The sequence below is a fragment of the Calliopsis andreniformis genome, chromosome 1 (genome assembly GCF_051401765.1).
Source record: "Calliopsis andreniformis isolate RMS-2024a chromosome 1, iyCalAndr_principal, whole genome shotgun sequence".
Classification (NCBI taxonomy): domain Eukaryota; kingdom Metazoa; phylum Arthropoda; class Insecta; order Hymenoptera; family Andrenidae; genus Calliopsis; species Calliopsis andreniformis.
In genome coordinates, this window is record NC_135062.1 from 10,167,742 (window position 1) to 10,191,945 (window position 24,204).

At 36.5% G+C, this 24,204-nt stretch overlaps 4 protein-coding genes across 4 annotated transcripts; 2 read left to right on the forward strand and 2 right to left on the reverse strand.

Annotated features, from left to right (window-relative positions):
• The first annotated feature begins 4,957 nt into the window (after positions 1–4,957).
• On the forward strand, positions 4,958–10,344 carry Cyp4g15 (Cytochrome P450 4g15). Its single transcript, XM_076382151.1, has 8 exons — positions 4,958–4,976; positions 5,401–5,641; positions 6,070–6,267; positions 7,643–7,892; positions 8,353–8,560; positions 8,640–8,828; positions 8,906–9,143; positions 9,730–10,344. Exons 2-8 carry the CDS (start codon positions 5,413–5,415, stop codon positions 10,095–10,097), a joined length of 1,680 nt encoding a protein of 559 aa, XP_076238266.1. The 5' UTR covers positions 4,958–4,976; positions 5,401–5,412; the 3' UTR covers positions 10,098–10,344.
• Positions 10,345–10,635: 291 nt separating this feature from the next.
• LOC143182813 (uncharacterized) lies at positions 10,636–16,022 on the forward strand. Its single transcript, XM_076384060.1, has 10 exons — positions 10,636–10,862; positions 11,455–11,675; positions 11,757–11,948; positions 12,242–12,469; positions 12,646–12,821; positions 13,117–13,242; positions 14,072–14,183; positions 14,879–15,004; positions 15,340–15,463; positions 15,963–16,022. The coding sequence occupies exons 1-9, from the start codon at positions 10,636–10,638 to the stop codon at positions 15,414–15,416; spliced, it is 1,485 nt and encodes a 494-aa protein (XP_076240175.1). The 3' UTR covers positions 15,417–15,463; positions 15,963–16,022.
• Positions 13,276–22,255, reverse strand: LOC143181157 (uncharacterized). The gene is made up of 4 exons (XM_076381431.1): positions 21,939–22,255; positions 20,855–21,094; positions 20,429–20,575; positions 13,276–20,350 (listed from the first exon to the last, which is right to left on the reverse strand). The coding sequence occupies exons 1-4, from the start codon at positions 22,050–22,052 to the stop codon at positions 17,363–17,365; spliced, it is 3,489 nt and encodes a 1,162-aa protein (XP_076237546.1). The 5' UTR covers positions 22,053–22,255; the 3' UTR covers positions 13,276–17,362.
• A 135-nt stretch (positions 22,256–22,390) lies between these two features.
• On the reverse strand, positions 22,391–24,110 carry LOC143181170 (uncharacterized). Its single transcript, XM_076381453.1, has 3 exons — positions 23,875–24,110; positions 23,084–23,256; positions 22,391–22,994 (listed from the first exon to the last, which is right to left on the reverse strand). The coding sequence occupies exons 1-3, from the start codon at positions 23,932–23,934 to the stop codon at positions 22,889–22,891; spliced, it is 339 nt and encodes a 112-aa protein (XP_076237568.1). The 5' UTR covers positions 23,935–24,110; the 3' UTR covers positions 22,391–22,888.
• Between the last annotated feature and the right edge of the window lie 94 nt (positions 24,111–24,204).

Consider the following 24,204-nt stretch of genomic DNA (forward strand, 5'->3'; position numbering starts at 1 on the left):
GTTCAAGTGATTTAATTTTATTAAGTTTCTTTAGTGAGACAGATAACTCTACTTTTTATTGAATTTAGCAAAAAAGAGACTCTACTCAAAATTCTCTTTACTAAAAAAATGACTCTATTAAAAAAAGATTATTCTATGTATATTGTGATCAAAATTTTATTTTAAAAATGTTCAGAATGTTAAATTAATTTCAAGTGATTTCGTAGTCAAAGTAAAATTTCTAATTAAAAAAGAAGAAAAATTGTTTTTCATGCTTATTACTTGACAACGAAATCTACCTGTCGCGAAATGTCTTCTTGTACATATATAAAATGGAATGCATTTCGGTATCAAACGATCGAATCTTTATGAAAAAGAATAATGCTGTAGCATGCCTTTGAAAACTTTAAATTAAATAATTGTACATCTATTTAATAGACATTCGTTCTTATTAATATGAAAAAGTTACTTATACAATAATCACTACATTATGATTGCATTTGTATATGTATCTTGTTTCATATTAATCTACTAATATACTTCAGTATTCTTTCAGTCATAGATAGTTATAAATCAACATTTATACTATTTTAATCTTATTACTATCTCAATGAAAAACAAAATGTACAAGACGACCCTAGCCTGAGCTAATAAATACACAAAAAAAAGTTACTACTCACGAGTATAAATATACCCGCGGTCACTATGCTCGCAACAAATAAATACAACCAGTCACCCGTGCCGTTTCGGACCTTTGCGTCCTACGACATGATTGAGTGACCAGAGGAATCATAAACATGCGTTACCTTAACACCCACAGGATGAAGGCAGCTCGCTGAATTGCTCAGGGGGTGTCTGCTGAGTCTGGAACAAAAGAAACAAGAAATATTGTATAGCAAATTGTTTCTCAAATTTTTTAACTCTAACCTATACATTTATAACTTTAATTTTTAACATTCATTTAAACTTTTATTAAGAAAAAATAACACTTACATTTTTCTTCTCGTTTTGTCACCCGAACTCGCCACACGCAGGAACTAGTTGAAATAGAATCTTGCCAACTCAGGAACTCGTTTTTTATTCGTTAGATGAAGAACTGAAAGTAATTTGCATATTAATAAATATAGGTAACTCAATCCACAAACATGATAGGCAAAAATATTTGTTAAAATATATAATATTGTTTACTCACATTGGTTTTCTTTATTCAACCCATTAGCCAGTAAATACGTATGTTGTATTTATGAAAATCCCCTGGAAATTCTATTTCCTGAATGCAAATAGTAGAGACAGATCCGCCTTTCGCTTTTTATTCCCTTTCTTTCACCTGAGCATTACAAATATTATATATTACATTTTTAATACATTTATCTTTACTTAATGTGCACATAAATAAATTTCCTCGATCAAAAATCTTAAAACATTAATTGAAGTCGACAAGAAAACGATTACGATGTAAGGAACACAAAAATAATAGTAAAATAAAAGGTAACAATTCTACACATCATCAACGTCGACTATACAAAATCGAATTGTCGAGATTTACCAAGTTCTCACTTAGTTGCATTATTCCACGTGAATTTAAATGTCAAAATATCAACACTGCTATTCTCTATTGTATAAAACTACATACAACGAGAATAACTAAATTTGGTACACTTAAATATCTTTACCAGTAGGATGCGTGTGAGAAATTTACAGAACACGAAACTACAGTTACGCTCACGTACCTCTATTTCCTTATTTCAGAGTCTTCTTCATCGCACAATTACATAGAAACACAAAAAACTGAAATATTGAAACTACACAAATCAAAACTGAACAAAATGAGAAAGAATTAAACGTTTTTTCTATAGAAAAATATAGGAAAACTGAGAAACGATCTTTAACTTCTGAAAAGACGCGAAGAAACAGGCAAGAACGTGCTTCCGCATGCGTACTAGCAGTGATGGGACTACGCATGCGCAGTTGAAATCACGTGATTACTGCTGCATTTGCGCGTAACTGTGCAATCACGATTAAAATATCTAATACCAAACCTCAATAATTGGTACATTTCACAGATATATCGAAAGTCACACGTAATTTTATTACATAGTAACTGAAATGCCCTATATATTCCCGAAATATACAAATATCTGACAAATTCGCCAACAATACTAGAGAAAGCTGTAAAAGACTTACCTTTACGATGAGCTCTGTGCTGCGACATCATCCAGCTTGAAGTGACCTGCGCACGCAGCTTCCAGAATCCAAAGAACAGTATCATCCATTATGAGGAATTCTCAAAGCGAATTACTATCACCATCTATGCCGACTGTATAAAGCAAAATATAAAGATTTTCTTAATTTTCGCTTTGTCGCGTTACTGAATATAAAAATACATATTTAGTAATGTATATTCAAGTATACAAAACTATATTTAAGACTAAAAATCGCGAGCATTACTGATTACTTGTACAACTGAGAGACGAGAAGGCGTCACAAATTTTTCAATCACAAATTGAATGTCGAAATCATCAATATTAAGTTATCTTTTTTGATAAATGCGTAGTAATATCTTCAAAATAAAGACACGTACCTTTCACAGCTGTCAGGAACCACCAGAAATAGGATTAAACACTTTTAGCATCAAAAAAGGTACACACGTCTCACCCACAATGCGACCATGAACGGAATGCCGGCGCGCGCAATTTGAACACGAAGATGGCTACCGAACTGTCGACAATAATGGCGGGATAAAGCATTTATTTGAATGCAAAACTGATGTTGAACATCTTTCTCATAACGAAAATATGTAACATATTTTAATATAACGAAATTATTAGTTTATCTATTAACATATTTAAATGTTGACAATATATTCTGAAGATAATTGCATGATAATTGGTGATAATCCTATAGTGTATTCTTAATATTAGAAAATAGGGATTTTATAGCTATAAAATAGGGCTAGACGAAGCCCTAGATCAAGGGCAGAACAAAAGGCTAAACAAAAAATCATACAGCTAGAAAATGGGACTAGATAAAGAGCTAGACGAAGGGCAAATCTTTGTGAAAATGAACGACTGAAGTGTCGCTTCGATTGAAATATGGTATTTCATTATCTACTGATTTTGATTTTATAACAATTATTCCTCTATTATAAAATTATTATTTTTAATGTCATTAATTTTAAATTAATATCTTATTGTACAAAATGTACATGAAATAAGAATACTCAAAATTTTAAAGAATTATCGCCACCTTTAGTAGTATAACTAATACAACTAAATACCTAAGGTAGATGCAACTTAAAACATTTCATTGAGGTGTCAAATTATTACTGAAATATTATAAATCATTTAATTGATACGATTTCTTCTTTTGTACCTCTGACCCTGCTTTTATTTCTACTGCTACTTTTATTTCAACGTCTGCCTAAATCACCAAAAAATTTAATATCTTCTCATACATTTCGTTTATGGCTATATCTAAAATCCTCCTAAAACCTGAATTTTCGCTAAAATTAAACATCCCAAAAGTACCTAACATTAATCTCTAATATTAAACTATCGTTCAAGTAGACGTAATCGATGAATTTCTATTAAATGCACCTGTGAATTATATTCCCGATATCATTTCACTAGAACATATCTATGTTTGTCATTAAGTCAGAGAAGTCGGGTCATCGAGCATCGACCTGGATATCCGGCGATTGTAAGCGTAAGTCCACGTAGATCTTCTTTTCCCACGGAATATTATCTGACGAAAACACGAATCGCCATCGTGAAAATATGCTGTTACGTAGCTGCATCACTTCCGGAATTCGATGCAAATATTGTGTCACAAGCTACACAATGTTAGTCAATGTCGTTCGGAATTTTTTAAATATCATACCTCAATGAATTTCCACCCTTCTTAAATAACTAAAGCACGAATACAGGAATGGCAATTCGTCTGAACAAAGCGGGAGTCAGTTCTTGCATTACATAAAAGGATGATTTCGAGGAAGTTGAAATTTTTGAAAGAGAAATGAATTTTTGGTAATTCATCAAATTAATTAAACCTCTGCACAATATGGTCCAATTTTAAAAGTTCACGTAATTATCGCGGGATGTTAATTACGAATTAGTACGGAAATGACCATTTCCGCACGGCAGACGTAAATGCAAAACGGGATGGCAAGTGATAGGTGACTGGGTCAAGGCAGAAGTAGTTCTGCGTCTGCGATGACTCGTAACAATTTTTTCTTTCTTCCTGCTTTGGATACTAACAAAATTTACTATTATTTGGTGCATTATTCGATACAAATATAGCTACTGATATATGATACCTTTTCCATCTCTAACATGTATTTTATTCCACATTCAAAGCAAAATTATGCGAAATATTTCTTAAAAAAACATTCCTCCCTTTTCTTGCCCAAATAAATGCAGAAAAATATTATTTCCATTGATTCTGAATCTCTGAATGTCCAATAGCTATTTGAATAGGATTTATATTATTAGACTCAGCTAACGAAAACTTTCTCAAACCTCTGCATCACTTTCTTTCTGCCATGCATCAATGAACAATGATCTCTTTTGCTACTCAGTAACAATTGAATGGCCACTGAACAATATTTTAGATTATATAATACCTTGGATTATCCACTTTTAATGGTACAATAGTATGGTATGGTGCCGTTTAAAAAAATGGTACAACATTTAGAAAAATGGTACAACAGGGTCTCAAGAGTCATTTTAGTCAATGAATCATACGAATCTCGGACAAAATTCAAAGAATTGAAAAATTCGGGAAAGACGATCGGACGAGACATAAGCGGCATAATCAATGATAATTATCTATTCTAATAGAAGCGTGGGGCAGCTATTAATTAGTGTCGTGAACTTCTACCTCAAGTAGGGGTAGACGTAGAAAGGCCTGGTTATAAAAGAGATCGCGCAGCAACTTGGCCAACCAGTTCGGTGGTGGTTCATCGGACAAGAAAGTCGACGTGTGAGTGGTGCAGAAAGGTGGGTGCCAGTAATTTCCTCATTTTTCTTCCCAGTGCAAACTAAACTTCGCCGTGCTATCACTTACCCTTCGGGACCTTGTGCTGTGACGTCGACAAGTGACCATTAATCCTGTGTGGAATCGTGATTTACTCATTCGAAAAATTTATTCTTTGTTTGAGAACCACCTGAGGAGAACATTTTAGAGATCCAAGTATCGAAGAATTCATAAAAATTAGAAATATTTGAAAACCTATGTAATTTTAATTGGATTCTTTCTTTCTAGTCCTTATCTCTTACTTATTACTTTTGTTTATCAGGGTTCAGCACATTTTGATTCCACTTGTCGTTTAAGTTTTCTATTCTCTTCTGAGTCCATAAAAGAGAAAGTCCTTTGGACCTATACTTCGTCTTCATGCATCAATAGAATACATCTTGCTTTCAGATAAAATCAGACATGTCTACAGCTGGACCAGAAGTAGTCACCGGATCTGTGGCCGCCACTGCGGCCGCAGGATTTTCGGCAACCACAGTCTTCCTGTCGCTGCTCATCCCAGCTCTCGTTCTCTATTACATTTACTTCAGGATCTCCAGGCGCCACATGATTGAACTTGCTGAAAAAATTCCCGGACCCGCTGGCTTACCCCTTATTGGAAACGCTGCTGAGCTTATTGGCAGCTCTGACAGTAGGTTCTCAATTGATCATAACCCAATGTATATTCAAAACTCTAAAGAAATTTGTTAAGGAACTCTAAAGAAATTTTACAAAGATTTTAAAACAAAAGCTTGGAACAATGCTAAAAAAATTCAGAATAAATTCTAAATCTATTTTGACAAAATTCAAGAAAAATTCTCACAGAACTTTAAAAGATAATTTGGAAATAATTTGAAAGAAACTCAAAAAAAATTCTAAGAAAAAGCTCTGAAAGAATTCTAAAAGAAAGTTGTAACTCTAAAGAAAGCTAACAACTGGAAGTTTGCAAGAATTCTAAAAGAAACCTAAAAGCATTTTATAAGAAAGCTATAACTCTATGTAGAAGAAATCTTATTTAGTATAAATTGAAGTGACAAGGGATGTCGATTACTATTAACATTAAATTTTGTTGCATTGCAGCCATCTTCCAAACTGTGTACCAGAAGTCCTTCGAGTATGATTCAGTTATCAAGCTATGGGTTGGTCCTAAATTGGTGATCTTCTTGACCGACCCAAGGGACGTTGAGGTGATTCTCTCTAGTCACGTGTACATCGACAAATCTGCGGAGTACGCTTTCTTTAGACCATGGCTTGGCAATGGACTTCTCATTTCCACTGGTGAGTTCTTCCTGAATAATCAGCAATTCCTCTACTATGGAAAAAATATCAAGAATTCCTAGACCTCGAGGAATAACACGATTACAGGCACCCTTTATCTTTAAAAAGAATAAAAATATTAGGTTCTGCCCGATTTCTGCATCTTTTTTTACTCAAAATAGGACAGAATTCTCTGGCAGGTTTAATAACACCGTCATTATTCACAAGAACCATTTAGTTAACAATTTTAGACAGTAGACACAAGTTTAGCAGATACATTTAGCTCACAAGAACCATCTACACATATTCTCCCTGAACCAGTCAGTCAAAAAGGAAGAAACTTAGTGTTGTGTCACTGTTGCAATAAGTGAACGACATGTGATATAATATGTTGCGGATGTTTACCAAGTATCCATCGAATTTCACCTATAGCAAGTGAAATTACATAGGCGAGCAAAGAGGAAAACGAGAAAACAGAGGCGCTGAGGAGAAAGAGGTGTCTCTCGCGAACCCTGGATGCAGTTTCACTAATCGCATGCGCTGTTATCGTAACTTTCTAGTTTCCGTCATGATAGTCGTTTTTTCAACTAATGACACTCTCTCGATCATTCACTCGCCCAACGTAACAGAGCATACCGATACGTAACCATTCTTGCATGCACCACCACCTAAATTGAGCATCGCATTGGCGTAGACCTTCCCCTGCACCCTTTCCTATTTTCTGAAACAGGTCTTCGAACTATGGGACCAACTTTCGGAACAGTTGTTTATGGATATTCATACCTTGTCTCATTTGGGAGGCACATCCATCGCTAAAGTGTACTTTTAAATTCTATATCATAATTAAAATGATAGGCACCTCTAGATGCCAGCAGGAGCCAAAACTTTGTAATATTTAGATTCCTTATATCTGTGATTGCAAAGCAAAAAATTCATATACTATACGTGCTGTTTAAATACTGTACTATAAATTTTTGGTGAGCAAATGGTTTCCCAAATTTTATTCAAGGTGTCTAACACTATCTACTTCACCCTATTACGCTATATTTGATCAAGCTCTATTAACCTTTGAAAGTAATTATACATTCACGAAGTTGTAGCGCCGTTACGGCAATGCGATTCACGTGAAGTGCAGTTTATCCGTGAAAGTGTAGGAAGGAAACCCAGCTACAGTGTCAGCCTCTCACTCTTACCTTATATACCCCTGTGTATCTAGTATCCAGTAATATCTCGCTAAAAGCTGTTACTTAATCGACCCTTCCACTTTCTTCTTCGCTAAACGTATTTTCTCCATCGACTAATTAAAGAAGTACCCACATTTTCGCTGTGTTATACAATCCTCGATTCACCTCCTATTTCATTCGAATCATAAAAACACGAGGATTCAAATTTCCAGGACAAAAATGGCGCAACCACCGTAAACTGATCGCCCCGACCTTCCACCTGAACGTGCTCAAGAGCTTCATCGACCTGTTCAATGCCAACTCCCGTGCTGTTGTGGAGAAGATGCGCCAGGAGGGCGAGAAGGAGTTCGATTGCCATAATTACATGTCTGAGCTTACTGTAGAGATCCTCTTGGAGACCGCCATGGGCGTCTCGAAGGCTACGCAGAGTAGCGGCTTCGAATATGCCATGGCCGTGATGAAGTATGTGTTTACGCTTTTCCTAGCTCTTCCGCGAACGCTTTCTTTCCTCCTCTTGTGGGAAAGTTATATGAGCTAATAATTGCGTCTTATGTGCTGTTGCGCAAGAATTAGAAAACGGAGTCATTCATCGAAAACTTTCTACTCAAAGGAAGATTTTAGAGGATTCGGGTGGTTTTCGTTGTAGCCTCGCGATTTAATATTAGCAATAGGTTAATAAGAATCTAAAGAGACAGAATACCATTTCGTGGATTGATCAACACATTCACTACTGAAAGATGTCACAATAACGAAAAGAATAATAGAAAATGCGATAAGTGCAGTGTCTCCTCGTTAAACGCTCTCTTCTCTGATCCCAATAAGATACTATAACTGGTATTGCGTCTCGAAGGTTCTCTGAACAAAAACCATACCTTTAAACGTTAAACCGAATAGCAATTAATTTTTCCTAACTGATTTCTAGGATGTGTGACATTCTTCACCTGCGTCACACGAAACTCTGGCTCAGGCCCGACTGGCTGTTCAACCTGACGAAGTACGGCAAAGACCAGATCAAACTCCTGGAAATCATCCACGGACTGACGAAGAGGGTCATCCAGCGCAAGAAGGAGGAATACAAGAGCGGAAAGCGTAACATCATCAACACCAGTGAACAGAAAGGTGACAGCAAGGTAATGTCCCAAAAAACGAAAACAAAAGGAACATTCTGCTCCCCGTTTCATTTTCACTTCACTGAACTTTCAATTTCAGAACACCACCGTCGTAGAGGGTGTCTCTTTCGGTCAGTCTGTTGGTCTGAAGGACGATCTCGACGTGGACGATGACATCGGCGAGAAGAAGAGGCAAGCCTTCCTCGACCTCTTGATCGAGGCTGGACAAAGCGGAGCCGTACTCAGCGAGCAGGAAGTTAAAGATCAAGTTAGCACGATCATGTTCGAGGTAAGATTTCAATGATGTCTATTATTCAGATGGTCTTCTAGAACAGAGCAAATGTGAGAAACTGTATCGTTTACCAGGGACACGACACGACCGCCTCTGGATCCAGTTTCTTCCTTTCCATGATGGGCTGCCACCCAGACATCCAAGAGAAAGTCATCCAAGAGCTGGATGAGATCTTTGGAGACAGCGACAGACCCGCCACTTTCCAGGACACTTTGCAGATGAAGTACCTCGAGCGGTGCTTGCTGGAGACACTCCGAATGTACCCACCTGTGCCTATCATTGCACGTGACATTAAGACAGACTTGAAATTGGGTTAGTACATTATGATACATTATACGGAAGGAATCACAAAGTTTAGCTTAATATCTTTTTCCTTATTAGTTCTACTTTCTAATTCAGATTCTTCTAATCTATTCTGACTTTAATGAGTTAGCCAAGGTTTCACTGCAATGAAACACTGTATTAACATATCCCATAAATAATGCTCCTGAAAATTATTTATTTTTATTTTTAATAACAGCTCTGACGAATATTATACAGAGAGTCCAAGCTCTAGCAAACAACCTAAATATCTTCTCTGTTTTTAATAACACAAAATGTTAAAAAACTACACAAAAGATTATTCATTTATGATATTTCACCTTCGAAGTCTTTAAAATCATGACGAACGATTTTCGTGTCATTAGAAACAGAGGAAATATTTAAGTGGCTTGCTTCATCATGGACACTCTCTATTGTACCTATTAGAGCATTTCCTACCTACGAGACAATCTTCGAGTCTCTTCTTTAAACGATTCCTAACTTTCTAAATCAAAATATAAAACAGGAAGCAATATTACTTATGGAATGACCATGAGAAACGTTCTAATATTTGCAACTAAATTCCAAAATCTTCCAGCAAGCGGAGACTACGTCGTCCCAGCCGGTTGCACAGTGGTCGTCGCGACGTTCAAACTGCACCGTCAGCCCCACATCTACCCCAACCCCGACGTCTTCAACCCCGACAACTTCCTCCCCGAGAACACCGCGAACCGTCACTACTACGCGTTCGTCCCATTCTCCGCTGGTCCCCGATCCTGCGTGGGCCGCAAATACGCGATGCTCAAGCTGAAGATCGTCCTGTCGACAATCCTGAGGAACTTCCGCGTGAAGTCGGAGATCAAGGAGCCTGACTTCAGGCTGCAGGCCGACATCATCCTGAAGAGGGCCGAAGGGTTCAAGATCAGGCTGGAGCCTAGGAAACCAATGGTAGCCGCGACCGCTTAAGACGTGACGTAGGGGATTCGACTGTAAAAAATGTCCTGAATGAAAATGAAGGACGATTGGCGGGTATTTGACGAGTGGCAGACGCGCGTGCGCACACTCCAGTCTCGCTCGGTCATTAGGATTGTATGTAAATGTTGTATATTGAACGACGACTGTGTAACGCGTATAGTTATATATAATATGTTTACTTACGTTGATATTTATCGTATGCAATAAATTATGCAGCCTTTGCGCTGCGAAATCTGAATACAGTCGTTTTTTTGTTTCGCCAGACCCGTCAGCCTGCCCTCTCACCTGTGCTTATTGTTACGATTCCGAGTCGTTTTATGTATATAGCGATTTGCATGAGGTCGTGCTTAGTAATCGGTGAATTGTCTGCGACGTAATAACGTACGGTTGTCGAGCAGTCGGTCGAAAGAGCAATAACCGCTGTAAGAGCGAAGTCCTTATGTAACGCGGAGGAAAGTAGGAAGGAAGGCTGATTTAAAACGGTTGTTCAACGTCATCGCTGCGGAAGACACAGAAATTATTCGGCATCATGACCACGCGATATGATAACAGGCAACAGTATGACGTAGTGGAATTTTTAAAGAAGAGTGATTACAAGGAATCGTCCAGCGGCTCGGAGAGCAGGAAAAGCGAACGAGGAATGTGTCGACTGATGAAACTGAAGACTCTGCCGCAAGCTCAATGGCACGAGATGGACAAGGTTATGGCCGATTTAAAGGACACCCTCCCGGATATCAGTCGCAAGGAAGTGAGAAGGTCCTCCTCCTTGACACGCCAGCTCGAGGAAAGCTCCCTTTTTCGGGGGATGAGCGATACTTTGTGAAATATTAGCAGTTGTATGTACCCTGTATGCTCATGGAAATATGTAGTTTCTTGAACAATTTGAAAATTTGAATATTTTTATGTTTCAATATTTGAATATTTGAGAACTTGAACATCTTTAAATTTGAATAGTTGAATATTTGGGAGCTTGAAAATTTTTAAACTTGAGTATTTGAATATTTAAGAATTTGAAAAATTCTTAAATTTAAGTATTCGAATATTTGAGAACTTGAAAATTAAAAAATTTGAATATTTTAATATTTGAGAACATGAAAACTTTTAAATATTTGAAAATTCGAAACTTATCGAGTTTGGAAATTTCTAAATTTCACTAGCTGAAGATTCAAATATTTAAATATTTGAAAACATGGAAATTTAAATCTTTAAAAACTTGGTAACAAGAGTATTTGAAAATTTGAAAATTTTCAGATGTGGAGCTCTCCTCGTTAATAAAAGAAAAAAGGCTACGAAGCTTGCTAAAAATTCCTTTTCGATTCAATTTCGACTTATTTTTCGACTGAAACAGATTTTACAGGCCCTATCACGAAGCAATCCTCTTAGAACTCGAGGAAGAGGAATACGAAGAAGCAGGCTACCACATGAAAGAGCTGCTGCGGCTCGACGAAGGGATCAATAAAAAATCGTCAGATGTGATAACATTGCAGAAACCATTTTTAAAGGACCAGAAGGATTTCATAGATCGACTGAAAGAGGGACTAGTCAAATTTGAAGAAGCCAGGAGGAGGGGTATCGAAACCAACGAATTCTTTCGGTATTAACATTACACTCATAATTTATATCGATCAAACGAATGAATTACTTTTCCAGGAGATGACGTAACACGAGCAATGTCTCTTTTAGACACTGCTGTGTTTTTCCAGTTGAAGACCTGGGAATGGTGGTGGCTGGCCGAACGTCTCTACCAAGCTGCTCTCTTCGCCGCCGAAAATATCGAGAATGATAACAATTATACTGTCAGCATGACGCGTTATCTATACGGTCGATTTCTGTTTCAACAATGTTGGTTGCGAATCTCTCAAAAAACTGCTACAGGACAATTCCCAAACACGAAATTAATTTTTTAAAAATTTGGACAGAAATATAAAATATTTTAATCATTAGGTACATTTTTTAAGTAAAATTTAGAGTTTCTTTACATGTATAAGTACGTGAAAACTGTATATTTTTTATATATTTCTTTCCAAATTTAAAAAAAATTAATTCAGAAATTGATACTGGGAAACTGGGTCCTTTATCCTACGTTTCACTTAGTGAATCTCTTAGACTGAGAAAACTATATAATTAAAAATCAGTACAGAATCCGCAAGAAGCTCTAGACTACTTGGACAAGGCTCGCCTAGCATCAGAGAGGAAACCATGGAATGCTTCAAAAAAATTAGGAGAAAAACAGGCTTCCGTCCACATAGAATGCAACATCCTTCTATATAAAGCTCTCTTGATCCTCGTTCGGAAGGAGCGACCCAATGATCCTCACTCGGCTTTGAAATCCTGTATCGAAGCTTTAGAAAGAGCCACAGACAGTAAATTCCAAATTTTTCAACTTGAGATTAAATACAGAATGTTCTACGTAGATGGGAGAAATTTTAAAGTAAAATAAAAAATATGAACATCTGCTACTGAACGTCCTATCGATCCACCCCCTCATAACAATAAATCCAATAATAATAAAAAATAAAATTCGTCTAAACTTATACAGGTGGCAGTAGCGAGTACGTAAACGGGGCTTTATACGAGCTGGGAAAATCCTACGTCGCAGTGAAGGATATCAAACGAGCCTTGCAAAGTTTCTCCAAGTTGCTAGCCCTCGCCAAGAGGATACCAGATGTTGAAGGAATCTGCAACGCCCACATGGAACTAGCCTTTGCCTACAAAGTAAATTACTTGAATTCCACCCATCGATAGTTCTCACAAAATTTGTCTACATTTTCACCATATAAGGTGTCCTACTTTAATTTTCCAGGGCACATGTCTCAAAAAATACTTTGTTTTAAAAATTCTTAATTGACTTCTGTAGGCTTTTCCAAAGTCGTGGCAAAGTCAAATAAATGACAGCATATGTCCCCCTCGAAACCATACAACTTTTGTCTAAACCATTTTTTCATACCTTTCGTATTTTTTATGATATTTACCCTGAGAAATTAAAACGGGATACCCTGTATATCTGCAGCAATTGGACGACAACGATCACACAGAGAAACATTTGCGCATGTTTCGAGAGGTGGCCGAGAAGTTCGACCTGTTCCAAAGACTCGCCGACGCCCACTATTACAGTGGCGAGCATTATTTGAGTCAGGTACATAAAAAGAAATAAATCGACCACAGCGAGTACTTTTCTAACTTATTTACGATAACTACGATAGTACAAAGGCAACTTAAATATAGGTTACAGCGGTGAGGGTGTATAAAGAAGCGGTACAAATAATAATCGCTATTTGATTGGTGTCTTAAATGGTTAAATCATATAATATCCTCGCCTCGTAAAGAGGAGATAAAAATGAAGGGGGTAATTGAAGGGTTTGCGACAGTAGGGAGGTAGCTTCACTTTTTATACAATTTTTGTCATTTATCTTATCCTTTTATGGTGCAATAAATAGGCAGCTCATATCTTGCACCTCACTCTTGATCCAAAGCTTACAAGAACTCAGTGCCATTAAAATTTGCAAAGTTTAAGGACGTAAAAAGATGACATCTAGTTTCACGATAGACTGAAACCAGATGATTCTGGTTGACGTACAAACTTTAAAAAGAATTTGAAAATGCTTTCACCTTATAAAGTTACATTTCATTACACCATTAGAATTATAGTGTTATTACTTCTAAAAACATTATGAATCATATTAATTGCAATCAATCTAGTCGCTCTTTAGTGAGTACATTATTCTTCCCTCTTTGGCACAAAAAGGAGGCAGCTCCGGTGTGTAAATTATATTTATTGGAAGGGAAAGAAAAGTGTCAATTTTGTATTACTCGGTACAAAATTCTAGAGATATTAGTCGACCGATGAGCTTATCGTAGTCCTTGATTTTGAAATAATTTTCCTCGATCCAAGTCATCGAAACGTGGAGCTCCCTCCTGATTGCAGCATCCCTTCAACTACTAAACGCTAATATTCACTCGCTTAGAACAAACTGGACCTGTCCACCGCGCATTTAGAGAGTGCTTTGGCTCTGTACAACAGGCTCAATTTGTCGCGTGAAGCTGACCGCGCTAGAAGCATCGCGGGGATCTCTAAAGGTGACCTTATCTCCGACATCTTTCTCGAGTGATAAAACTGTGAAACAGATGAATTGTACGAAATGTATTCGGTCCGGGAGCTGAATAAATAGTTTCTACTTAATGTAACAGATCTATCGTAACAACTTATCAAACTGATTTGCTAAAGTTGTTTTATAAAAATCGCTCTGGTATATACATGCTTCATACGCAACATTTTTTCGCCCTGGAAAATACACTTCTTGCAGAGAACGCAAAATGATAACATTCGTCAAGCGAATACATTTCATACAGCAGGTGCTCAGCGAAACGGAGCTATTTTAGAAACGTGGTCTATCCTTTTATTAATAATTTACATAGCTAACAAACGTGTATACGCCGTGTCACGCGAGCACAGTGCCTCCCCGATATAAGCTCGCTGCTCGGCGAGTTTATCGTGTGGAACATTCTCTAGATCAATTTACGCTTTTAGAGTCCCACTTATCACATATGAAATTCTGTGCAACAGCGCACAAATGGAAAACTGTTTCTACATAATTTTAGGGTGTAGCAAGTGCAACGAGATTATAGCGAGGGAGTGCTGTGTCGCGTCATGCAGACACTTTGCTGTCTTAAAAATACAAATAGACGTAGAAATACAATCGTTTCAGTACGCATCTGTCGCGTATGGTCAATTTAAAAGAGATAGAAGGCTCTTAAAGACTTCTTCCGCGCAGGGCAAGAGAGAATCGAGGAGTATTTTAAGATGATCACGCGCTGCGGCGAATACGATCAAGAGGCGACGATAAAGCTGTGCAAGTGGAAGAGTTCTAGGCAGATCTTTTGGGCCCTGGAGGCAGACGGTAAAATACAATTTTGCACCCTTTCACGACAGAGACGCTCCTCCATTCGCCAATCATCACGCACTCATCTACGTTATGTACACGTTTCGATAATCCTCTGATCGATTCACGATTACATGGCACACTCATTAATAGTATTTTTAATGCTTATTTTTTGTTAGACTTTCCATTATATGGGATTATATATATGTACATCAACTGTCTTGGAATTGCTATCTTCCAAGTGGCGTAAAAAATTCGTTTGGGGGACAAAAAGTGTCCGATCGCTTCGATAGGGCGAATTGTATCTACTCTTCTGATCGATGACTCAGTTTTAACACGAACTTATGTTTCAGATGAGAAGTCGGAGTTAGAAGTACCGTGCGAAAAGTCAGAGGATACGATCTCAATCCAGTCGTTTTTGAAGGACTGAGTTTCAGAGTTTAAAGAAATCTTATGATATTGACCTTAATGCTACAGGTATTTTTGTTTTGTATTTATAACGCAAACTATTAGCGGCTGTGTCTTCTTTTTGCCATTTTCTAGTCTTTTCTCGAAGATAGACGCTGTATCTTTCGTGACGCAGGGATAAGTGAAATTTGAAATTTTTTATATCAAAAGGGTGGTAAAGAGATCAATTTTTAATTACCAATTTTTATGAATCCTCTGAATTAATGTTTTAAACCTTTTTCAATTATTAGTGGATCATAATACATTTTCTCAAATAAATCTTTGCAACCCTTAAATACTGAATGCTGTTCGCTGCAACTCTGACTCGAGAAAAGCTTAGACAATTACATGAAACATGAATAAATGGTCCGACACTAAGTAATACTTGGAACATATAACGATGGACGCTCATTATGTCATTAATGCACTCGACATTCTTCGTTAAAATAACGATATTGTTCGTGATACACGTCAAATTCATACATTTGGTTCGCTTATTTCAATTTTTAATCCTTAACATCGAATTTAGGATTGTACTTATAATGAATACCTCGTGCAACCCTCTCTATATAACAATGCAATTCCTAAGAGGTAATTAATAAAAATTCAAGAGGACTGGGAAACGCAAATATTGCAGGATTAAAAATTAAGCGACAAAACGACAAAACGAGCCTCGAATAATTTTCAAGAATACATTGCACACGAACGATTGTACAATTCTAAAATATCTTAGATTAAATATATAACGGTAATACATAATACATAATTTTCCATCGACATCTTCGTTTATCAGAATGAGTCACAATTCATGTTGAAAACAATTTGTATGTAATTATTACTAATCTTATTACATCCTAAGTCTCTCACACAATCTAGACAATAGATAAACAAATGAATGGGTCTTTTTAAAAAATGAGAGTTCCTAAGTAGAAATACTACTAGGAAAATAAATTGCTAAAAACCGAGGACAATGAAGACAACACAGAATAATTGACAGTTAAATTTACATGTTTTATATTGTATTCAGTATGCAAAGGTAAATTCCTTTGCTACCTTTACTTTTTCTACGTTAACTTTTTACAGTTCTATATTTATTTATTTAAAAAATATACACTGTAAGCAATGAGACGATAATCAATCGCTAAATGTAGCGAGTGCTAAAATTCATTTGAGAAAAACTCATTCACTGAAACGAATTGTAGTCAATTTAAAAGCAATTATCCTAAAAATATACGTACTGATACTCTTAAGGATTTATCGTACATTAAATTCTATTCTACAATTATGAATACTATGACAACTGAATCTCTTTTCCCATTTATGATTTTATTATCTTTATGATTCTCTAGGCAAAAAACAAGAAAAGTAGTAAATGAGAATTTTTTTTTTTAATAAAGTACTTTCTCTTTATAATATCATGTTATATTCCTTTTTGATTTTTATTCTCAATATTTCCCACAATTTCATAAGAAGAAACAATAATCATAAACAAGATCTTTTACCAAAAAGTTTGTTGCCAATTTATAGCAAATGATGTTTCTTCCATTATATATGCCTTAAAAATCATACAGAATACTACGATCTACACATTTTATAAAAATTGTTCGATTAAGATAAACTACACTTTGTACAATAGATCGCGTGCATGCCAATTCTATTATTCGTGTTTTTACACACGCATATATCAAACACCACTTCCTAAAAAGAAACTACGAAAGGAGAAAAAACACTCGTATTCTAAAATAAGATGAAGAATATATAACTATGTACTTTATATATGACAATTAAACTATTCAATAAATGATAACGAAATTAGCAATTTTGGGTAACGGAAGCAGCTAGAACTGAAAATCTGTGTGTAAATAAAAGATAATAAAGAATTATACCCTATGTTTATGGACCAAAATGTGATGAATAGGCTGGTAAAAATTAATCCGAATCATTCTCATTCCCCACAGTAGTACTGTCAATTTTTAAAGACGGCATGTCAACGCTATTTTGTATCTCACGCGAAATATTCTCCAAAGTTTCTGCCTCAGCGGCTTCGCTGTCAGCAGCCGCGTCTGCGACGTCTTGTCGATTTTGCACTTCGGCGCTTGCCAAGTCGAGGACCTCTTGCAAGACTTCCGCTGCCACATTAGCGGAGTCGCTGGTCGATTGTTTTCGTTTCGAGGTGTTCAACTTGCAGGCATCCTCCTCGATTACTTCGACACCATCCTTACCATGGTCTACATCCTCTGCCAAGTCTACCTCTTCAACTACTGGCTCTGACTCCATAGAGTTGTCGCCATTTACTTGACTAATTTGAGTATCGTTATTGTCGCAGCATTCCACGTCTTCTACAGTTTCAATCGCTGTTATTTCCATTACATCCTCTTTATCGTTATTAGCGATCACCTCCATTTCGATCTCAACGTCCTTCTGCTCGGTTTCGTTCTGTTCATTAGACTTATGTTCGTCCACATCTTCTATTTCTATAACACTACTGGTGTCTTTACTAGATTGAGATTTATTTGCGTGTTCCTTGTCAACTGATTCACTGATCTCTTCTACACAAATCGTTTCCTCTTTGCTCTCGCTTTCCTTTTCTTCTGTATTTTCCTCTGTTTCTTTGTCGGCTTCCTGCACTCTGGTTTCCTCCTCGGCTTCTTTTTCTCGTTTTTCTTCTTCGTCTTCATGTTTTTCTTCTGTTTTTTCCTCCTCCTCTACTGTTTCTTTTCCAAGTCTTTTTTCTACTTCATCCACCGTTTCTTCTTCAGTCCTTTTCTTCTTTTCATCTACCTTTTCTTCTTCCTCTACTTTTTCTTCGTTCTCTCCCTTTTCTTTATCCACACTCTTTTCCTTCTCCTTCTTTTCCTTTTCCTTTCCCTTTTTCTTTTCCTCTGCCTTTTCTTCTTTTTCTACATCCTCAGTTTGACTAAGTGAAATATCCTCATTTTCATCAGATTTTGCAGTACTTTCTTCCGCAGCTTCGCCAGCACTTCCATCGTCAACTTTATCGCTTTTTCTTTTACCCCGTTTAGTACTATACTTTCTTGAACTACTCTTCCGCGGCCGACCTCTGCGACCTGGCGACTTGGCTACCTGTTTTGGACTTTCGACTTTTTGTGGTTCCTTTGCTTCCGCTTCCTTTGCTTCCGCTTCCTTTGCTTCCGCTTCCTTTGCTTCCGCTTCCTTTGCTTCCGCTTCCTTTGCTTCCACTTCCTTTGCTTCCGCTTCCTTTGCTTCCACTTCCTTTGCTTCCATTTCCTTTGCTTCCGCTTCCTTTGCTTCCACTTCCAGTGCTTCCGTTTCCTCTGCTTCCACTTCCTTTGCTTCTGTTTCCTTTGCTTCCACTTCCTCTGCTTCCGCTTCCTTTGCTTCCGCTTCTTTTACTTCCACTTCCTTCGCTTCCGCGTCCTGTTCTTTCGCTTCCTTCTCAACTTCCTGACTCTGGTCATCGTCGGTCTCTTTAATTACAAGTTCTACATCAACAAGTTCTTCACCTATATCTTTCTCAGAAGGAACCTTATCTTCTTTCTCAGAACTGATCGTTACGCGCTCGTTTTCATTAGAAGTACTCGCCTCAGGCATTGTCTCGTCTTCGTCGTCGTCTACCCTGATCGCTATGGTTTCAGACTGATCTTCGGATTGATCGTCAGCTGTCTCGTTCGACTCCGATGTTTCTTTTGTCGCACTTTCGATTACGACTCTCTCCAATTCCAATTGTAGCTGTTTGTAATGAGTTAATTCGTGCGTCAAGCCCAGAAGTTTGTTTGCGTAGGTAATTTGACATTCTTTACAAGTATACACTTTACTTTCTTCTTCTACAGAATCTTTATCATCAGGCTCAGGGGATTGCAATTTTGGCGATGGTTTTGATTCCACTGGAGACTTTGATACCTTTCTCGCCAATCTTTTTCTTCGCGACCCGCTTTTGCTACTGCTGTCAGTATCGCTGCCTTTAACGGCTGTTAAATCGATCGTAACGGGCGAAGCACTTGAAAATCTTATCTTCTTTTTCTGCACAGGCTCTTCGTTTGATGACGATTCCTCGCTTATGCTAATATTTTTTAAAGCAGTATTACCCGCTAAAATTGTCTTTAATTTGCTACGATTACGTTTACCATCAATATCTGCGTCGGATAAGGACGATTCTATCGTTCGTTTAGATCTAGTTGCACGTCCATCGTTTATCTTAACAGGATCCGAATCAGAAGTTTGGCTAGTAGTAACCGTAGTAGCTTTTCGATCTCTTGATCTCAACACAGGCGCACCCTCTTTTTTATCCAAAGACACTTCTGTCTTTGGATCGGACTGCTTGGAATCTGTATCGTCTGATTTTGCAATAGTTTTCAGTTTTTTACTTAGCTTATCCTTGGCCTGTATATTTTCAGATCGTGCACTTCTTATAGGACGCTTCTGACCTTGCCTAGTCACACTGACTTCAGTGTCGCTGACTGCTTTGCGAGATTTACTTTCCTCTGTTGAATTTGTCTCTTTAACTGCTTGTGGTTTTTTAGTTTGAACTTTTTCTTCGACTTTTTGAAGCTTTTGCTCTTTCAGTGCTGTGTCTTTTAATACATCTTTTAGGAAAACTTTACAGGACCTGGTTTCTGTAATATTTTGCTGTTTCTCAACTTCTTCTACTTTATTTATTTTCGACCAACAGCTTTTACATATAGTTTTTCCTGTTTTTCGAACTTTATGTGTATCCTTATCAGCTTCAATCAAAGTATTGCATTCGTCACAGGTTTGAGATTTATTGTTCTGAGGTTTTGATTGTTTCGCACTCAGTTGTTTGCTGCTTACTTTGTTTTTCTGAGATCTTGTTCGCGTCATTTTTCCTGATGTATGATCTGAATCTTCTGATGTATTTGAAATTATTTTAGCAGATTCAGTGGTAGTAGTTTTACGACTTACTACAGCGGTTTTTATCTGTAATTACACAAATAATATATATTACACAAAACTCATTTAAATTTAATATTCGACATCATCTATAAAAAAAATTACCTTGGGAAAAGTTGAATAATCTATCCCTTCAGTGATTACATCATTCAATTTGGTCGCAATTTCTTGAGATACATTTTTCAAATCTAGCAGTACATCCACTTTGTAACGACAAGACAAACATATAAATTTGTAGTCATCTTCCTCAATCTATTAAATTAATTCAAATATTTTACTTTTCATTGTTTTAATTCTGAGATGTTGCATTAACTATTTGAATACTATATAATTATAGTAAATTTCTATATAACATGATAAAAACGAATTACGTCCAGGGAATCTACAATACTACTAAATAATACACTATTCATAACACTTATTAATAACTCCAAAAAAATTGTTTAATAAGTTTAAAAAATCACAAGAAACTGAGTATTCAGATAGTTAATAGCATGTTTAATATTGACGTTAATATATGACATATCTTACATCATTGCTGAAAGCTTTTTGTATTTTGTCAAATGAACTGTGTTTTGAATTCTTATCTTTATGTAGGTCAAAAATATATTCTTTTTTTGGGGATTCAAAACACAAACTACAGCACTGCTTGCGTTTGGTCGTCCTTTCTTTTATAGTATCTTTATATCTTTCTACAAATATACTACACTGATTTAATTCGTACACACATTTGTGACATAATTTTGTTGGTAATTGATCTACGGTTGGTACCTATATAAAGAAACACTAATTATTTATTGTTGATATTATATAAATCAGATACAAAAATAATTTTACAAAACAGTAAACATAAGGATAATATTATGTGCAACTGAAAATAGGAGTTACAACATATTCCAAATAAATAATATAAATACATGTGAAGCAGAATATATTTCAATTCATTGCTCTGTATCACATTTAAGAACAAGTTCATCTCTACTTCTCACGCTTGTTTTGTTTTAAATAATAAAAACAAGTCTATTAAAAAGCATTAAAATATTTTCATTACAATTATATTTGCACTGTCCAAAACAATCAAAATGTATATTCAAATATAAAAATTCAATAAACAAAAAAAATGACAAATGAAATGAAAGCAAGTATCAAGAGTACTTACAAAAATCAATTTGGTGTATACTTAAGCCCTTAAGGTTAGTATTGAGAGGTTAACCTACAGAATATTAAAATTAAACATACATTCTTGTACTCTGTAACAAACGGACTCATTGATATCGTCAAACATTTCAACAATACTATAATTAAGTAATTTCTCCTCTATGAATAACATAATACGTGCAAATTGCTCGAACAAATATTTACGATACACCTAATTGAACTAGATAACCTATTACAAACTAAAGATAGCGAACTTGTTCTTTTTAGAATTAAGATACAGAACGATCAAATCAATAACATCTTGTTAAATGTAAAATTTACTGTTCTACATGTGATAACTACCGATAAACGTTTAAACATTAATCAAGCTGAGAATTAATCGGAGTTAGTATGCTCCACCATAGAGACGATTCGCGAGAGTACATAAACAGTAGGTGTAAATATATAATGCACATACCTTAACTAGCGAGCAAGTCTCGAACTGTTTGTGAAATACTTGTTTATTATCGGTTGTAATGTCCAAAAAGACGCCTTCATCACTCGCACAGAGAAAACAGAATTGACTGGGCATACTGATGGCCGAGATTGAATAAACGAAAATATAAAACTATCATAAGAAACCTGTACACATTCGACTTTAGAAAAACTACCGTAAATTCTCAAAAAACCGTTATGCGTTTTTTGGCGGTTAAAGCGAAGACGCGAACGTTACAACGTAGTATATTGGCGGTATTTGTAAACCGTCATGGCGTCCTTACAGTATCGATATATCGCGGAAGCATCCGGAACGACTCTCATATCGATAAAAACCGTTTTAAATTTGAAATGTGAACGTTACCTTCCAGACATGAATTTTCTTAGAATTTATCTTTCTTTACTTAGGTCTGCTGAAAAATAAATGGCAATTGATCGTTTCTTTAGAGTATATTTTTTTTCTTTTTTTTTTTTTATTAAAACGATCGTAAAACATGCACAATATTTGTGATAGCATCCGTTTAAATCCCTTTGGAAGGTCTTCTAGTCTAGACCTTCGAAAAAATCGATTTTTTAAAGTATCTTTTTAAGTGTTTGAAGCCTTGGAAATATTAAAAATTTAATATTTCTTGAAGTCTCTTTAATAAAAAGTCCCCTTTTGATCAACTTTCGGTATTTTTTTTCTTCTGTGGTCCCGGCCATAGCTATATCCATATTTGGCATGAATATAATTAGTGTCTTCGTTCAAATTAATCAACATATTAATATAAAACAGAGGCGATAACTTTTTTTTAATTGTTAACTCCACTTCTGAAACAAGCTTCTAAGTAACACAATTTTTTGATGTTCTAGACTAGGGGACTTCCTCAGTTTGAATGCATTTAAAAACATGAATCTATAAAAAAAAAACATCTGTACTTTTGCGCTTCTAGTTTACTGTTCACGCTGAGTCCATTTTTCTATAGAGAACAGATCGAGTATAGATTCTTTTTGCTCTCGAAATTGTTCAATTCGGGCTTTTAAGTCTTCTATAAACAACCTGAGAAATAGACGTAAAACCGTTATTTAACAATTAAAAATGAACAACTTTCAATCTAAAACAGCTAAATCGATTGTACGCCCCATCACCTGAGAGACTCAGCCATGTCCCTGGAGAAATCGAGAATGCTTTGCATGGATTGGATTTGGAAATCCGCAATTCCCAATTTAATCACAGCATTGTTTTGATTTTCTGGCTTTACCTCCTCCACTTTCTTTGGTGGCTCGGTGGGGTCTTTAACACCAGTCATTGTACTTATTTGCTAAACAAGAAAAGAACTTCAATAAAATCTGCACATTAGCCAGAAGCTTGCTTCCAAATAAACTGGAATAAAACAAATCACAGTAAAGTCGCATTGACAGAAAATCGAAGTTTCATGCGGCACTTGTCTCTGCAGACTGACCCGAGAACTGAGAGCAAAAATTTCATACTATGACGTATTCAAATTTGCCGCGCCAGTTAGTACGCACGAAGGTTGTTAGAGGTTGACGCGAGGTGAAGGGTGGAGGGCACATTTTCGTTCGTGCCACCTTGGGGCCAAGGTTCTCTAAATTCAGTCAATATTGAAAAATAGTTATTTTTGTACACTTATTGATCCCTGCGACGCAGATATAAATAATATACATAAATTCGTAAACAGTCCTTATAAGCTCGTGTCAGACTAGTACAATAAAAAATCATCGAGAAAATAGAATAGATTTATCCAACTCGAATATTTCTTTCGATGTTTCTCCCTTTTTTCCCGTCAAGCTGACACGTTCGCCGATTGATCCTGAACGTGTGTCACACGCACACAGAATTTTCCTCAAGCGATACTGTCAAGTGCGAACACTACTGCGATAAGAGCTCATCTTGGTCGTTCGTTTCCATGAATACGCACACGATACGCGATGCACACGATAGCCGAGGGCCTCTCGGTGTCGTTTTGTAGAGGGGACATATTTTGATGGTCTGAATCACCGGAGAGCCGACCGTCACCGTGTAACTGCGACGAAAGCCGACTAAAAACGCAGCAACAACGTCTCCTGTTGTGCTTTGCAACAGCTTTGCAATTTCTATATTTAGCGACTGCTTCTGTACAAATTATTGTTTTCGTCCTTCTACTCGGCTCAACATTGGGACTATCTATCGAACTCCGAGGGTTCGGCCAGTTTCTGCGCCTTCGCGGTTTCACGCACTTGCGCGTGCAATCACCGCGGGAAAATCACAA

Bases quoted from the DNA above. Each gene is read 5' to 3' on its own strand.
- LOC143181170 (XM_076381453.1), bottom strand. From the start codon at position 23,934: ATGTCCCCTCTACAAAACGACACCGAGAGGCCCTCGGCTATCGTGTGC. The intron at 23,257-23,874 runs GTGCGTATTCAT...TTTCTTGTTTAG, and splicing joins TCGTGTGCATCGCGTATCGT to CAAATAAGTACAATGACTGG. The intron at 22,995-23,083 runs GTGATGGGGCGT...TCTATTTCTCAG, and splicing joins GACATGGCTGAGTCTCTCAG to GTTGTTTATAGAAGACTTAA.
- LOC143182813 (XM_076384060.1), top strand. From the start codon at position 10,636: ATGACCACGCGATATGATAACAGGCAACAGTATGACGTAGTGGAATTT. The intron at 11,949-12,241 runs GTTGGTTGCGAA...ATTAAAAATCAG, and splicing joins TCGATTTCTGTTTCAACAAT to TACAGAATCCGCAAGAAGCT. The intron at 15,005-15,339 runs GTAAAATACAAT...CTTATGTTTCAG, and splicing joins TTGGGCCCTGGAGGCAGACG to ATGAGAAGTCGGAGTTAGAA.
- Cyp4g15 (XM_076382151.1), top strand. From the start codon at position 5,413: ATGTCTACAGCTGGACCAGAAGTAGTCACCGGATCTGTGGCCGCCACT. The intron at 6,268-7,642 runs GTGAGTTCTTCC...TCAAATTTCCAG, and splicing joins TGGACTTCTCATTTCCACTG to GACAAAAATGGCGCAACCAC. The intron at 9,144-9,729 runs GTTAGTACATTA...AAAATCTTCCAG, and splicing joins TAAGACAGACTTGAAATTGG to CAAGCGGAGACTACGTCGTC.
- LOC143181157 (XM_076381431.1), bottom strand. From the start codon at position 22,052: ATGCCCAGTCAATTCTGTTTTCTCTGTGCGAGTGATGAAGGCGTCTTT. The intron at 21,095-21,938 runs GTATGTGCATTA...TTCTTTATATAG, and splicing joins AGACTTGCTCGCTAGTTAAG to GTACCAACCGTAGATCAATT. The intron at 20,576-20,854 runs GTAAGATATGTC...TTAATTTAATAG, and splicing joins AAAAAGCTTTCAGCAATGAT to ATTGAGGAAGATGACTACAA.